Source organism: Scleropages formosus, chromosome 1, assembly GCF_900964775.1.
Source record: "Scleropages formosus chromosome 1, fSclFor1.1, whole genome shotgun sequence".
Lineage (NCBI taxonomy): Eukaryota > Metazoa > Chordata > Actinopteri > Osteoglossiformes > Osteoglossidae > Scleropages > Scleropages formosus.
In genome coordinates this window covers 6504036-6521882 of record NC_041806.1, presented here as the reverse complement: position 1 = coordinate 6521882, position 17847 = coordinate 6504036, and the positions used below count along the sequence as shown (strand labels likewise).

Sequence of the window (17847 nt, the reverse complement as noted above, 5' to 3'; positions counted from 1 at the left end):
ATAATAAGCAACAGATCAATTTAAGAGGACAGTGCTGCTCTCATTGCATTGTGTTGTGGCATCATATCCCATATGCCTCCTCTGTCATCACTGCCATCCCTAACTGGATATTCAGCGGCACTTTTTGTGTATGTCTGGCACAATTGCCTTGTGTAAAGCTCATTCTACTGTATTAATGGAATAAAAGTCCCCAAGAAGCCCCACTATGACAAATCTTCACATTAAATAGGAGAGCTGATCCTATCATGTGGCTAAACCTGTCAGTGGCTGGCAGGGGTCTGCGTAACGGGGACTGTCTTTCATCTGCATCTCCGATTGCTTTACCATATAACTTCATTAGCAAGACAGCTGCTGCAAGGGAAGCGGAGACCGTATTAGAATGAAAAAATAAAAGCATTTGAAATTTTATCCAGATTTTACACTTTACAGCTGAATGCTTTTTTAACTCAGACAATTCTGGATTACAGTCATGCTCAGGATCATGAAAGGAAGACCCTTTTTGGGTCTTAAGCCGGCAACCTTCAGGTTATACCTCATAAATGACTTCATATCCTCCCTTGTTTACTTTTCATTTCAATGCAAGAAATTTTTCTGATCTGGCATGTTTAAAATTGATTATTTAACAGACACTTTTCTCCAAAGGGACTTCCAATGAACTCTATGTAGTGTTATCAGCCCACACACCTTATTCACCGTGGTGACTTACACTGCTAGATACACTACTTACAATGTGTCACTCATCCACACATCAGTGGAACACACTCTCTCTCACTCACACACTATGGGTGAACTTCAACAGCATGTCTTTGGACTGTGGGAGGAAACCAGAGCACCTAGCAGAAACAGGGAGAAAATGTAAACTTCACACAGACTGAGCAGGGATTGAATCCACGGTCTCTCATACCACCCAGGTGCTGCAAGACCACAGCACTACTTGCTGTGCCACCCTGCCACACAGGTCCCGCCTGTGGTTCATATAATAACAGTTAAAGCACTGACTTAGCCTTAAGTTTAGCTCTGTAGTTGAAGGTGAGTTTAAAAGCAACCAGAAGGCAAAACGAGCAACAGGCAGTACTCTGCACAACAACTGAACGCTATGGGTCACGGCACAGATTGAAATTTCAAACGCTCACAAATTTTTTACCCTTTAGAACTCCCGGCACTGTCGGGAGGAATGTGCGAGAAAACCAGTATGTGCAAGCCAAACCAGCATGCCAGCATAAATAACATATAGCCTGTCACTGAAATATTGTGCCATATGTAACAGATTAATGTGTTTTGAACTCAACGGGTGGTTCTAAACCATTTCGTTTGAGAAGCCAAATAGAGAGGTGTGTTCGCTGTTGATATTTTTTTGACAGCCCACTTTATTATTATTAATTCATGGCTTAGCCGATGCTTTTCTCCAAAGCACCATACAGTATTTGCATCATGTATTCAGCTGGGTATTTTACTGGCGCATTTCAGGGTAAGTACCTCGATCAAGGGTACGTATGTAGTTGTGTGGAATCCGAAGGTGCACGTGGCATGTTACAAGCCCATACCCTTAACCACTATGCTGCACGTAAGGTGACAGGCCGCCCAACACGTCACCAAAGGGGGCATTTCTTTGAGAACGACACGTGTGGCTGCAACCGCAGGAAGACACCCGGCAAACTTTGCCCTACCTCCTCCGTTTGTTTCCTTAACTCACGTTGTTTTGTGCACCGAGTGGGAATTCTCTCTGACAAGTAGTTCCAAGAGATTAGGCTCCGGAGAGTGACGCCTCGAGCGCATGAGCGGGTGCGAGCGAGGGAGGATGGGGAGTGCGCTCCATACTAGGACGGATCCACTTTACTCAAGCGGAACCCGGGCCGCGTATCCGAGTGGATGTCGAGAACACGATGTGCGGCGGAACAGACCACCAGCAAGTCGTAAAGTTTTCAACAGTTTCGCGGAAGTCATTAACCCACCATACATACACAGCAGCTAAAAAAAAAAAAAATCGTTCCACGGAATGAGCAACAAGCCTTGCGGGCAGAGTTATTGCGGCTCCCGTCCCCACAACTGCTTTGGTGCCTTCGGAGCAAGGTGCTTATTTCAGTAAATATCCAGTTGTAAAACAAGCAAAAACTCCCGTAACTTGGGGCATAAAAGAGAAGATTACAGCAAATCAAACAGTTAAATCTACTTCCAGCCGCACTGTGGAAAAAAAAGGAAAGAAAAAAAAAAAACGACACAACTGCTCATGTTGTTTTATGTGTAAGGAACGGAGAGCTGACTGCCAATATCCGTCAGCCCAAAGCTCATTAATATCACAGGCAGCAGCTCTGGAGCCACCACTGATGTGACTCCAGTGGGCTCGCAGTGATGTGCCGCTGTTATCCTGTGCATCGGATATCCCTAATGGAGGGCTTTAGGAGATTAGATGCATGTCATCCCCCTCGCAGGCTCATGACTGGGGCCTCCTCTGCGAGCAGCCGGAGCGTAGGGGTAGTGGGAGGCAGCATGTGTTGCTGCGTAACCCCCACACGCCGCCTTGCGCTAATCCACTTAAGCGGCTTGTGCATAATTGGGCTCCCTAATAATTCTCGCAGATCAGATGTGACGAGTGTCGCCTGGGCAGCTACAGGAGGCTGCGGGAGAGAAGAGAAGAGGTGAGGAGTGGGGATCCCGCCGCTGTGTTAGCAAATACCGAGGCGGGGGGGGGGCACTCACTGGAGCCAACAAAGATTACGCCCAAGTGGATGTGCAACCAGAACTACGGGGAAATCCTGCGCGAGGTCCCTTCGACCCTTGCGGTCGGGTTTACCTGTTTCATTTGCGCAATTAAACACGTAAGTCGGATGCGTCCGCGTGCACAACGGCGGGTTCGCTCCCCGCGCGGTGCAACGGCAAGGAAAGAAAATCACCGCAATTATGTAATTCCTTCGCTGTCATAAAGGCGGCATTTGATCCTATTTCATACAAAGAATCAATTCCTTAACGCTCAGTGAATACAGATTCTTATGCAGCGCCTTCAAATGCACAGGGAAATATGTGTGTGTGTGTGTGTGTGTGTGGAAGGTGGTTGCGGCAGCGATCTCTTTTATGTCCATTCAGCCTGGCAGGGAAATTGGGTTTCTGTTTCTGTGACTCTGCAGCACAATGGAGCAGAATTGCCATTGTCACAAAGGGGCCGCGGCGTCCGCACAGGTAATTTTCAATCACTGCAATTAATTCGCGCTAAAACGAGACGTCGCCAAATTGGAATAAGAGCCTGCATTTTCTCCTCATTTCGTACTGTAGAGTCATATTTTGGGGGAAAAGCTCCTAGTTTATATCCAGCGTGCTGCAGTCTTCTCACACGGTCATTGCCTTCCCTTCTGACTAGGCTGACGCTAAACCCATAAAAGGCCACATGGCAGCTAAACCCATTGTACTGTAGGCAGTGCACTACTGGGGACAGAAACTGATTTCAAGCTCCGGCATTGTCCTAAATGTCAAATGTTTTCACCTTCATACCATTTTAGTTATTTCGTTACTTTATCACATCCCAGGAACCGCAAAAGGGTTCCTTCCGGATCATGAAACCAACCAACCAATGTCTATAATCACTTGTCCCAAGGGGAGTCGAGGCTAGTTGGAGCCTAACCCGGCAACGCAAGGGGCAAGGGCGAGGGAACACACCCAGGACGGGACGCCAGTCCGTCGCAAGGCACCCCAAGCGGGACTCGAACCCTGGACCCACCACACCCCCCTGGATCATGATGCTACAGTACTAAACTTTTCTGCTCCGTGAACCAGCAGGATGCGAGTTGTTGTAGTTATCGCCTTGGCTGCGAGGTAATAAGAACTGGGAAAATCTGACTGTACGTGCGCTTCCAACATCGCCACGCTGTAAACATTTTTTAAACGGGCAAAAACAGTCAACATAACCATAGCGATGCCACTGTATACATCACAAAAAAAGTGTTGGCAGAAGTTTCCAAATGAGCGCTGCTTTGCGGGTGGAATTTGACTCGTAGCGATTTGACTCTTTGTATTTTCGGAATTATTATTAAAGTTCTCAGCTACGGCACAGGGGTGCGGCGGGTTTGACCGGCTGCTGTTCTTTGGCGAGTCTGGGGTTCACGTCCCTTTCGGGTTGCCTTGCGATGGACTGGCATCCCGTCCCGGGTGCGTCCCCTCCAGCCCTGCACCCTGTGTTGCCGGGTTAGGATCTGGTTCGCTGCAACCCCAACCGGGGCAAGTGGCTTCAGTCAGTGTGCGTGTCATCCACAGCATCCTTATGCAAGTTCTATAATTGTGCCCATTCAACAATCCTAGATCTTACGGTCGCACCGTGACAACTTCATCTCTTTCTGAAAATAATGGGACAGTAGTACGATTTCAAGAATAAACATGCCAGTCAAGTGCTGCGAATAAAGCTGGGGCTGACAACGGAATACCATTAAAAAAAAAAAAAAAAAAAAAAAAAATCTAAGCATGTACAGCACACAGCGCGAAACGGTTAAAAAATAATCATGGTAATAAATGAAGGCTCTCAGCCCGCCTTTGCTGTAAGATGAGGACCGCGATGACTCTAGGCTGAAACGGGGCAGGGAGTGTAGGCGACTCCTGAGTGACTCCTCCTCCGTGCTCCCACGGACGTCAGGGGTGCCAAATTACCGCTGTGGCGAGAACCGGCCTGCTAGCATTAATGGGAGTCGTGTGCGAGCTGACCCGGACCGCCACCGGAGGGGAGCAAACATTTGCTCGGTGTCAACTGACAGGATCGCACCCGGATGAGGCGGCCGAGCCCCCATTCGAACGTCACAGACAGAAGCGATAGCGGGCGGAGAAGGACTGGAGGAGGGATGCCATGAACAGATGGCAGAGAAGCGCGTGGGTTTGTGGGCTTTTTTTATGAGTGGAAAATACCTTTTTTTTCCCTGCCTGCTTACGGTTCCCGCATTAATGATCGTCTGAAAATTCCCCTCGCTAGCCACGGTTTGAAAAGTACAGTAAGTATCATACTGTTTCGAGGGGAAGCAGGCAGAGCAGCGATTGACGGGACAGAGCTGGAGGTTTTCGGATCAGGCCCTCAAGGGAGTCCTGCTGCAGTACCCCCGTGCAAGGTGTTTTCCGCGGACTGCTTTCGCGTAATATCCGGCTGTTTAAATAGGTAATTTGAACAAAGGCGCCAGGGATGCAATGGAACGGGAAAAGAAATGTACTTTAAGCGTATTGTAGAGCATCTTCCGGCGAGACCACTGGGACAGGTACTTTCATCAGGCCAAACTGGGATGAGGCTGAAAGCAGGAACCAATCACAACTTTTGCCTCCCGTCAGTAAGACGACGATCCTCCAAACGTTTAAACGCTGCCAGCTTTTTAGGGAAGGCTTTCTAATACCTCTGACTACATCCAAGAACCTTGTCCTAGTAGAGGAACAAAGGGGGGAAGGATTGAGCGGTGCGCTTCTGCACGGGGCCAAGCCCTCAGTTGCGCTGGCTGCCTTCCCACAGCAGGAGGTAGGAACGATAACACCACCGGGACGCTCCGCGCAGCCTGCCGTGCTGGACTCTTCTTGGCGTTACCTGCCTGCGTGGAAACATCATCGACACACAGCTGTCAGTGCTGCCAAGTTTGGCGCGTTAAACGCACCATCCTTCAATAGCTCATCGCCAAGTCCTCAGTTAATGCATGCTAACCAAAAACAGCTTCTGCAGCTGCGCATCCAGCGGGAGCAAAATGTCTCATTGGACTAACGCCACCGCACGTGCGGGCTGCAGATATGACAAAAGGCATTTCGGTTGGATGACCGCAACACCCGAAATAAAAGACGCTTTGCGCACAAACCTGCGTTTTGACAAGCGACCGTGCCGCCGGTTCGCTAGGCTGGAGTTACACCTCTACTAGAACAGGAGCCCCGCTTCCAGCGGATCCTCCCAGATTCCCTGCCTCTTAAGTGCACGTTCGTGTGCCGTTTAATCTCATTCGCTTATCGCGCTTCCCCTCAGCACTTCACGGTCTAGTGACGTGAGCGGAGAGAGTAGACTAGTCCACACCATGGCAACCGTGCTCACACGCGCTCAAGGCTCTCAGAAGATGCTCCACATCTGACATCAATATCTTTGGCAGCTATCGGTGCTTAGGACAGGGGGCCAAGCATGGGAATAAATAATCTGCTGCTTAGTATCAGATACCACCCCCCCCCCACCCCCCATCCAGTATTTCTTACACAGTGGGAGGCAATCAATGGCTGTGGTTATATTTGAAGACCTAGCCAGAAAACATTATTAGTACATCAGCTACACAGACAGAGTATCAATTCACAGTAAATCAGCAGCACAACTCAAGCGGACCGTTTTTATGAGAGAGATGGACTGCATTCTTCTAAAATGGTTCTTTGGGGGACCATTGGGTGGACTGGAATCTGCAGCGGGTCCCACTAAATGTAGAACACCATTGAAATGAGCTGGCTCTTATCTGGGAGTCGATATGAGGCCTCACTTATTTCCAGTCTGATGGATCATTCTGGGAAAGCACTGTTGTGTTTTTTTTCTTCTTTTTTTTTTTTTTTTAATTAGGAAAAAAAATGAAGCAGTTGCTCATCAATCGATTGCCAGATGAAGGTGAGTCAGTCGGACAGCAACAAGTTCGCCGCAGCTTGGGTTGTAATGTAATGCATCACTTACAGTTGGAGCATTTCAGATAAGCCTGGCGATGTTAAGCAATTACCAGCAGCATCTCACTTCTAGAAAACCCCACCATGAAACACGAAGGGCGGAACATCAACAGGCCATCACCGATGGCATCCAGTAAGAGCTGTTCTGAGTCTGACAGCATCACACACCCACTGGTGCCATCCTGCACGGAAACATGGAGAGGATGCGCTCTGCGACGAAATTCTCTAACGATCACGTGTTACAGAAATCTCAGTTGCTCTGAGCTAGGTTAAAAAAAAACACAAAAAACGGCAAGCACGGTTTTAAATAATGTAGAAAAACTGAGGAAGTTTTACTACCATGGGAAATATACAATTTCTGGTGCAAAAAAAAAAAAAAAAAAAAAAAACTTAAGCAAGACTTTTAACACAATTTTAAGTTTTTTTTCAGATGTTTAGAATACTACTTTATTCGAAGCGACAGAGTTCTTACGAACACCGAGCAGATACTAAAGAACAAATTCTTCTGAAAACAACCAGCATTATTTATACGTTCAGTACCGTTCCACTAAACTGCGTCCTGCCCTGCTAACCATTGAAAATGGAAGAAAAGGAGGCGGTGATTTATTAGCTCCTAAGCAACACTGTGCTTAGTAACACTTGCTTATTTTCCCGGTCCAGTCCAAAAAACAACAGCCTCTCGAATCACACGCCCTCAAGGTAAACCTTTGCTTAGAAAGCTAAAGCCATCTCTTGGCTTAAAACTATGCCGTATGTTTGTTGAGGAAGAGGGTCCCATTCAGATCTGGAGATATCTTACATGAGAACAAAAAATGGACAACAAAGGCTCCATAATACACACACACACACACACACACACACACACACACACATAGTACATTTACTTATTTAGCAGATGCATTTCTCCAAAGCAATTCCCAATGAACTCTATGTAGTGTTATCAGCCCACACGCCTTATTCACCAAGGTGATTTACACTGCTAGATACACTACTTACACTGGGTCACTCATCCATACATCACTGGAACACACTCTCCATCACTCACACACTATGGGTGAACCTGAACAGCATGTCTTTGGAGTGTGGGAGGAAACCCACACAGACCCAGGGTGAACATGCAAACTCCACACAGACTGAGCAGGGATCGAACCCACGTCCTCTCGCACTACCCAGGTGCTATGAGACAGCAGCGCTACTCGCTGTGTCACCTTGACACCCTGTACATATGTATTAATTTCATGCGTCTCCCCACAGCTGAACCCCAAAAGACATTAAACTATATTCATTTAGTAGACAGTCTTCTACAAAGTGACTTGCAGTGATTATTAAGTAGCTTTTAGCTGGCTGAGGAAAGCTTAAAAACATTTACCATTAAATTGGCAATTACATCTTCAAGTTTTGAGAAATTGCATGACAAAAGGTTCGTAAAGTAGGGGAAGACCACATATACACACCACACACACACACACACACACACACACACACATATATATATATATGTACTCTGCAACTTACAAAATATGTGACTTAAAGCAACCTGAACTTGTGTTATTTTCAAATTCCAATGTTTGGTTATAACGCCTAACAATAACCGCCCCATCTGTTGTACTATAGCAGTGGCTGGTCATAGTGCCACAAGGCACCCATATCTTTTATTGACTAAGTCAGTGTGTCTGCCAACAATTGTGTTTCATTTACAAAAATGTTGCTCTATTTACAGAATGTTTGCTGTGCGATTCAATTCAAGTTACTTTTATTACAACGACTAGCAAGTACAACTGAAAATAACAGAGCACGGAAATATGATGCTTGGTCAGAGTCGTGGTGATCGAGAGCCTATCCTGGAACCACTATGGCTGGGGAGTAGACTCTGGACAGGACACCAGTCCACCATAGAGCAGCGACACACACACACATTTCTAACACTAGGAGAAAATCAATTCGCCTGAACTGCATTTCTTTGGAGTGTGGGAGGAAACCAGTGCAGACAGGTAGACCATGGATGGAGTGCAACCCATGTCCAAACAGTCCAGCAGGGAGTGAGATGTCAGCGCTACCCACAGCACCACTGTACCACCCTATAGTAACACACACACATTTTCTGAACCGCTTGTCCCATAGGGGGCCGTGGGGAGCAAGAGCCTAACCCGGCAACACAGGGCGTAAGGCTGGAGGGGACACACCCAAGACAGGACGCCAATCCGTCGCAAGGCACCCCAAGAGGGACTCGAACCCCAGACCCACCGGAGAGCAGGACCCGGTCCAACCCACCACACCACCACACCCCCTCCACCCTATAATACCATACTCTATTTAAATTATTATTCTATATTGGTTTTATTTTGACTTGAATAATGTGTGTAAACAGTGAACAAAGCCCATTATACAATGCAGCTTTTACGCATGTTAATTGTTTACATATCCTTATGGTTCATATAATACAGTATAAGCAGATTTGAGACTTATGACAAGCTTGTTGGAATGGAAATTGAAGACTACCTGAATATACACTACACCCTCTCACAATATAATGAAGTAAGATTGAACTTGTAAGTCATGAACGAAGCATAAAAATTATAAATATTTTTTCTCAAAAGCGCAGAAACAGATCCACGCGTTCGAAGGCAGATGGCCAGCAGTTTCTCAACAGACAACGGAATAAATGATGATTTCATTTCTAGAAAATGCGGCAGCTAAGAACTTTGGAATCATTTTGACAAGGACCGTTCACTCGAATTTTCTCCCTGTGACAACGTTCCCGAATCTTCCAGAATCAAGATTTCTTTCGGTTCAAGATAGTGAAAAATTAAAGATAATAAAGATCAAATGGAAAATGAAAGCTCATGCATTTATATACAGCATTTTATCTACAGCAAACTGAAATGCATCACTTGAAGGAGTCCAAACATGTCCAAAAAAAAAATTGCCTGCTGTATAAATGGGTAAATAATTGTAAGCCTGTAACAAATGTAACCTTAACATTGTGAGCAGCTTTGGAGAAAAGCGTCGGCTAAATGAATAAATGTAAATGTAAAGATCTCAAGTGCATTAGCAACTGAGACACAAGAATGGTTCTGACTCTGGGTTCCTGACGTACGGATTGAGAACCTCTGCCCTATATCACCAACACCTACTTAACTCACTGTAAACAGGGCAGGCCACCTGTTTTGTCCCTGAGCAACTTCCCATCACCTGTACGAGAATCGCCGATGCATTTTCTCCTTGATCACCGCCTCGTTATTTTTCTTTTCCACCTCAGTCGAGAGGTCAGCTCTTTCCGTCGCCAGGCTCTCTGCCGTTTCTCCTGCTGGAAGGCACGGGAGGAAATGTACTTCTGCGTTCCTAGCTTTTGCATGCTTGCAGCTGCTTTCCACTGACCTTCACGCTTGTCCTTGCGGGAATTCACACGGACTTCAGAACGATGTCGCTAATTATTTATTTTTTCATATCTAGAGTAAAACGAATACTAATTGTATTACTTTAGGTTAACCAAGGGGCACGGTGGTGCAGCAGGTTTGGCTGGGACCTGCTCTCCGGCAGGTCTGGGGTTCAAGTCCCGTTTGGGGTGCCTTTTGATGGACTGGCGCCCCATCCTGGGTGTGTCCCCTCCCCCTCCAGCCTTCCGGCTCACGGCGACCCAGTTTGGGACAAGTGGTTTCAGCCACTGTGTGTGTGTGTGCTTTCGGTCACAGGACCGATGAGCTTTGGACAGTCCTCAGGAATGTCCTTCGGTTTAATACATTTTAATTTAGACTTAAGGCCTCCTACCATTTCCCTCAGCATTTGCTGAGCAAAGCTGCAAGTATGGCGATCCATCTTATATTTATCTGTTCTTCCTCTTTTGACTACCCCCCCCCAAAGAGCGAGCATTCCAAGGGTGAGATCTGCAAGCCCTTCCAACGCTCCTGTCTGACACACTGAAGATCAGTGGCCCAGACAATGTAGGACCGTTGCAGAGATGGTTCACCGAACACTAAGAGCCAGGTGGCCTTAAACGCCCTGAGTGTTTCCTTTTCTCCTATACCACCCACGGGTCTTCTATTTATTTTCCTGGATTGCCTTCTGACTTTCTCCCATACTCCTTTTGAACTGCCTATCATTGCTCCTAATTGTTGTATGTCTCTGTTTCATGCGTAGAATTCTGTTAAATGCTCTGAGCCAACCAGCGTTTGATAGGCGCTACTTGAAAATAAACGCCGCTGAACTGAACTGAATTCAGTGTACTAGGGTGTAATATGAAAATATTTCATAGCACTTGCCCATGTGTGCGTCCAAGCCGCCCTACCTCTAACACCACTGTCCAGTGATCAGTTCACTCATTTCTAACACAGCAAACACACTGATACAGTGAATAAGGTTCTGTAAAAAAGACCTCAGCTCCAGCCCAGCAATCGAAAATGACTTTCCACTTGTGCGCTCTCAGGAACAGCCTGAGAACAATTTCAGTATTTCACAAGTCCAGCCCCTTAAACTATGCCTAATGGTCCCTGCTATGGCTTCCAGCCAGTACATCTGCATGGTGTCAGGCATCCTTGAGGAGACTTGTATAATAACACTGCTCCTACAAGTGCTAGATGAGTCTTAAATCATTCAGGAAGGTAAATGCTGAAAGCACGTTCCAGTCCAGGACAACGGTAGTCCCACAAGAATTTATTTATTTATTTTTTTGTGTCTCTGTAGTGCATAGGAAAGTAGTGGACAGAAAAGTACAACAGATGTTGCCACTCCTTAAATTTTGACTTCTCTAAATGCCGCAAAGTGCCATCCATCACAAAAAAAACCAAGGCTGCCAACCTGCGCAAAACCCATGTTCCATGTTGATTCCATTACGTATTCATACTGCAGCTGATGGAAGCAAAGTCTTGTCTTTGCAACTGAGACCACGACTGCAAACACAAGTCCACCATGGTGCCATTACACATTTCTAAAGAATGAGAGTGATAAGAGCAGCAGAAGAATATTAGAAGAGCATGAAATGACTTGCAGAAATACAAATATATTCATTCATTACAGCCAACTGCTGATGATCGATCGTGATGGTCTGGGGCATATTCCGCGAGGAATGGGCGTGATACAACGTAGACACCCTGGACAGGTCACCAGCCCATGGCAAGGAAATCACACACATACTCACCCACACATACTCAACCACTTTATGCAATTTAGAGTAGCCGGTTCACCGCGAAACACGTGTCTTCGGACTGTTTGAGGAAACTGGAGCGGCTGGACAAAATCGACATCATCCGAGGGAGAAAATGAAAACTCCGCAAGGAGAGTCTGGATTGTAAGCCACAGCCCAGGAACTGCAAGGTACCAGTGCTACCCGCTGTGTCACCTTGCTGCTCATCTTGTAAATGTTATATATGCTGATACAGCTTAGTGTATAAATTAATACTGAAATGACTTATCTGACTTTTATAAGCGAATAACCAAGAAAATATTATACATCTGAATACATTATAACTAATCCAATTCCAGTAGAAATATGCAATATTAGGAATACAGCTCCAACCTCTTTCACTTCGGTACGCTGGGATACTTCAAGTTACCTCTCATGTTCAGAAAATCCTACAAAGACAAGACTGATAAGAGTGTACTCCCAGAAATATGTGCTTTTGGCTAGGGCTTAGAAAAAGAGAGGCAGATGAAAGCATTTCCTATTCGTCTTGTGATGGTAATTACTTGGAGAGCACTTGTTTTCCATAAAAATGGGGAATGTGCTTATCTAGCAAACATCCAGCCCGTGGGTCGGGTCTGTTCTTCCTCCCGGCTGCAGAGTTGGTGTCCAAACATTCAGAAGGCTTGGGAAAACTGATATTCTGGGTGGCAATGATTATTCTTCTGTCGAAATTAAGAGCTTGTCCTTGCGGTCCATCAACCATAATTTTTGCATCCCAGAAACATGGAACTACTGAGAAATCTACTGCTCTTTGACTGAAAAAAAGACTTTAAACCACTCAATCGAATGCTGCTGTATTAGTTAAGCATCAACATCGCCCTGCTCTCTTTAGTACATTACCAATATCTGCAGTTTTATAAGTACAATAACCATCAATATGTATTTCCAACCCACTTCCAAACTGACGTCGTATGATAATTCAGTTTGAAGGCTGCTCGGACCTTTTGTTGCTTTCAGCTAATATTCGTTGAGTTGTTATAATTTCTATTCTCTCTTTATCGGTAAATGGAAGACAAGGCTTTGAAAAAATTCAATGTTAAATAAGCTTTATGTTTGCTGAGGGGAAAAGTTTTGGTTTATTTCCATAACCTATTTTATGCATAGTTGCCATTAATTTAATTCCATAGCTAATGCTATTCAGTTTTTTTTTTTTTTTTTTTTTAATTTACAATACAATTTCTCTTCTGATCTTTTATTACCTATATATTCTTTTTTTTGTTTTGATGTGTAGCCTGTTAATAACCTTTTAAATTGTCAAATTATTTTCTAAAAGTGATGAAACATTTCTGCATTGAAATTGCTGTCATAGTTCCTCACAGTATTTCTTGGAATGGTGAGAGTATAGGTTGGGTAGTATAAGGGTAAGGTAAGTGCTATGGAGTCATATTTGACTCATAGAAACCACTTGTATGGTTTTTATGGTATGTGAGGGTAAGGCCAATAATTGCCTTCTTCCATGCTTGTCTTCAGATTGTTAACGCAGGTAGAACGTGTAAATTCCCCTCACCCTGAGCTGAATGCAAACCCACCCCCACACGCAGAGCTCAGGGACTAGGAAGCACCAGCATTATCATAGCACAACTGTACCATTTTGAATAATATTAAGACTGCAATAAAAATACATTCTTTCAAATCCTATATTGCAGCTAAAGGAAGGCAGTAAACATCACATTGCTGCAACATGCAATGGAGACAAAAAAAGCACCACACACTCAGAAACCACCCCCCCCCCCCCAAAAAAAAAAAAAGAAAAACCTATTCTTTTTATCATCCTATTTTCCACACATGTACTCTGCTCTCCTACCCAGACACTCCAAATCAAATGGGACAATTGCCTTAGAAATCATCCTGCAATAGTGGTGTTAAACTCAGAAAAAAGTGCTGCTAATCCTGTGAGACCAGGATTAATGGAATTGTTTAGTGGCATCAGAGCAAAGGGATGTGTATGCGATGGGGAAGCAGGGACAGTCGTTGATGCGGGTGAGCCTTCTTCATTGTTGCTAAAAGCACATCAGAGCACTTTCTGGTATTCAACGGCATCTGCTTATACAGCCAGTTAGTCTTGTACTCCAGGTGCAGCTTTAGCAAATGCCAAGGAAAGTGCATGAGTGACAAGCCTCGCCACAGGCCTGCAGAGGGGAAGGAGTCCAAAGCTGTTGTTATTGTTGTAATTTCTCTTTCCACTGCAGAGTGGCTTTCAGCGCAGGGAATCTGATCCAGAGGCCGTGTTGGACAGCAGGCTGCTTCCCGGTCAACCACGTGCAAACCATTGATAAGCCATGCCCCAATACAGAGGCCAGTCATAGAGACAAGCAGAGATCTGTTTTCCCTCTCCATTCCTGAACCTCACTGTGGGCCTCAGGGGTAGAGTTTAACAAGGCACCACAGCATCCACAATCACAAAAGACACTCCTACCCCAGGCAACCTACACATCTTACCATTCTACACGCAGAACCATTTTCACGGATAAATATTAATTCAGGCTATAACTGTAACACACTGTATGTCCATCCTTGACACTTCCGGAATATAAACCTGTCCAGCCTTTCCAATCTGAGATCCACTTGGTGAACTGCTTTTCCACAAGACTGCCCGCTGAAATTGAAGATATTGTGGAAAGATTTCAAATGATAAATCCATTACAAAGGGAAAAAAAAATAAATAAATCCTTTAATCTAACTGCTGTTTACTGCACACTGAAAAGTGGTTGGAGTAGTTACTTTGCTGTAGATATCAGGTTCACTAATGATCTTGAACCATGCAGTCCTGGTATGGACACATTTAGGAATACAATAAAGGTCATACGAGACCAATTAGCACCCTGGAACAATGATGAGACATTAATCCCCGTTGCTCTTATGTTCCTAAAGAAAATCAACCTTTTCCCAGAGAAGTGGTACTGCTGCCCTTTCTATCATCAGCTGCTGGCAGAGAAAAGGTTAAAGCCAATAAATAAGAAGTATGGCCATTAAATAAGGCATGAAACATTTAGTGAAGGGAGATGGGAAAGCAATATTAAATTGATGTCTCAATACCGAACAGCCATAAGGGAATAAAGCGTGTGAAAATATTGTGTAGCGGAGCTGTCCAGTAGTGAACAACATCCCAACCGGTCCACTATTGAGTCCTTCCAGGATTCCACGCTGCGGCAACTTGTAGGAAGAGGAAAAGAAGAGCAGACATAGTGTCACTGAGTGAGTGTGTTTCTTACCTTCTTCTCTTACCTGTGAAATAACTCCACTGCGGCAGGTGTACGGGAGCTAAGAGCGCGTGACAGCTGCCCCTGAACTCACTTGTAACTGCGCACCAAAGACTTCCTTCAAAGTTCATTTGTCGGGGCCTTTCAACGTTACCAATTCAGCCGGGGGAAATGGGACACAGATTAAGGCAAACGCGTGGAAAACGCGTGGAAAACGCCTATTTACCCCCGGGTTTATAGAAACTAACACAAAAACGAATGTATAGGGGGAAAAAAAACGGATTTCTAAGAAACGCGCGAAGCATCTGTTTACTGTAACTATGGCAACGACACAGGCTATTCCCCCCGAAGTGCGGAATTCACGTTGTTCCCTCGACCGCTCCGCTTCGTGCGCCTCGGTCGGTCGTGGTTTCAAGTGGTTCTGGGTGCAGGGGGCGAGCGCGCGCGACACGGGCAGCGCAGCTCAAGTATCGTTACATATTGACATTTACTTATTCATTTACCAGACGTTTTTCTCCAAAGCGACGTACATCTCAGATCACGCACTGCTCCTCAGACAGACTTTTTGAAAACGATATGATACAGTAACGCTGTGGGTGAGCCATTTACTTTACTTATTTCGTGGATGCTCTTTTTTTTCCAGATGTGACAACGTGTGTGGTGCTGGGGGGGCGACACAATGAGCAGCACAAGTGTGAGTGAAGTTTTTAGGAATACACAGGCAGGCTGGTGCCGGTTTGGCCACCGAGGGACACGCCCCCACCCTTCCACCCCCACACCCCGTGTTTTTCTCCCTCACGTCCACGCTCGCACACAGAGACTCTGCCCGGCCAGGTGCGAGTGCCGGCGCTCACCTGGAACAGCCGCAGGATGTTGGCCACCATGATGGAGACGGAGCTGGCCGACGCTCCTATGACTCCCACTACTTTCTCGGGCTTCACGAACACCGGCGGCTCCCCGTTCGTGCAGCGCACGTCCGACGTGTCCTTCTGTATGAGCGCCTGCACGAAGGTGAGCGACTGCTCGAGCGCGTACGTGTCCCGCGAGCACGTGTCGAGCACCCGCGCGCCCAGCGTGATGTTGGGCAGCAGCTCGTCGTCGCCGTTGATCTGGTCGAGCGCGTACAGCATCGCCTCGAGCCGGTGGATGCCGTTCTCCTTCTTCAGGTCCCCGCACGGCGCCCCGGGAGCGCCCCGCGCGTGCACGGGGAAGAGCCCCCCCAAGGTCAAATCCCCCTCGATTCTGATGGAGTGGGGGGCGTAGATTTCCTGCCCCACTGCCAATTCCACGAGCAGCTCCATCACCCAAAACGCTCTCCACATATTCCCGTCAACTCCGAACGCGCTCATGGCCACGGCCGCTGCCTCCCTCCCTCCAGCACCGCAATTCAACACCCCGGGGGGGGGGGTTAACGACTGCTGTTTAGAGGAGTTGCAAATCTTGCTACTTTCAGTAGAAATGACACCTAAAGGCAATTACTTAGTGAACACGAGCGGGACGATTTTGAGCCAAATTGCGCGCACCTCCTTCCAGCGTCTCCTTCCTTCCCCGGCGTCGCTTGTTGCTTTGGGGACCATTCCAAGAAGAGATCTCCGCTTCACCGAGACATGATGGCAATGATACTGCTCGACTTTTGTTTCGTCCCCCCGTCTTCAGCTCTCCGCCAACGCCGGGAAGCGGCACGGCGTCTCCCGTCACTGAAGTCCGCTCGGCGACGGTGTCATAGCGCGTCCGATCGTCTTCACAGCCAACAGCAAAGATGTGTGTTGCAAAGAAAGGAGAAAATGCGGCACTTGAACGCGCACTTGACACAGAAGGGAAACGTTACAACTTAGTATTTATTAACAGGCATTCTCCCGCAAAACAGCCATGTGTGCGGTTACGGTTTTTTTTTTTTTTTTTTTTCCTCCACTTAAAATACAGCGGAGCTGCGCGATGTCCGCCCCCTCACGTGAACTTCATATCGTTTTTCGTCGATATCCCTCCTTCCTCTCCTTGTTCTTCAACTCCTTGCTTTCCACGGGAACACGGCTGTGCGTCGGCAGCCTCTCCTCCCCTCTCCTCTCCTCTCCTCTCCTCTCAGTCCATCCCTAATTTTCTAGCCAAAGTGCGGCGGCCGATCGAGGCTCTCAAATTGACGGGAGCGACGCGTTCTTCCACTCTCCACCCCAGGTTCTCGCAAAAAGGGTTTTTGTCCACCTGACAATTCGCGGACGCGGGGAGGCGACGCCACGCCACGCCACGCCACGCGATCCCCCCCACCCCCCCCGGCAATGCTGTCACGAGCGCGTCGGAGTCCGTCTCCTCAAGCGAGACTTGACCATGTTGTGGAGGTGCTCTCCTTCCTCCGCGAAAGGGCGTGAAGCGTCATTAAGTTTGCAGCGCGCGCATCCCCGCCGTGGGCTCCCTGCGTGGATTCCGCCCCGTCGCCGAGGCCAATTTTACAAGGATTTCCAGGTAATCCTCTGTTTTTCATAAGCGTGCGCCCACGGGACCGCATTCTCATAAGCACATTGTTTGGGCTCTGATCTCCCTGCACCCCCCACCACCCTCACAAGCGGACTTTCTTCCCAGGTAGGCAGATCTCACACATTGCAGCATCACACAGCCAGCAGAGAGAGGGAGCGAGTGCGCACCCTGAGTCCAGCAATTTGCGCACCCTCCATCTCTCTCTCTCTCTCTCCCTCTCTCTCTCTCTCGCTCTTTCTCACACACACACACACACACACACACACACACACACAACCTTCTCACAAATATCTTTTCACATACCATAGCCAACACCAGCAGGTGCCAAGGTGCTTAAGGGCAAGGGCTTCTTACCCAAGCGCAACGGGA

General features: G+C 46.9%; 1 protein-coding gene across 1 annotated transcript in view; it reads right to left on the bottom strand.

Annotated features, from left to right (window-relative positions):
• Positions 1 to 17606, bottom strand: part of LOC108941929 (metabotropic glutamate receptor 7-like) — a 111575-nt gene extending 93969 nt beyond the window's left edge. The window contains exon 1 of the mRNA XM_018764855.2: positions 15864 to 17606. Within this exon, the coding sequence (XP_018620371.2) occupies positions 15864 to 16358 (495 nt within the window). The 5' untranslated portion in view covers positions 16359 to 17606. The remainder of the gene's footprint in view (positions 1 to 15863) is intronic.
• Positions 17607 to 17847: the final 241 nt, after the last annotated feature.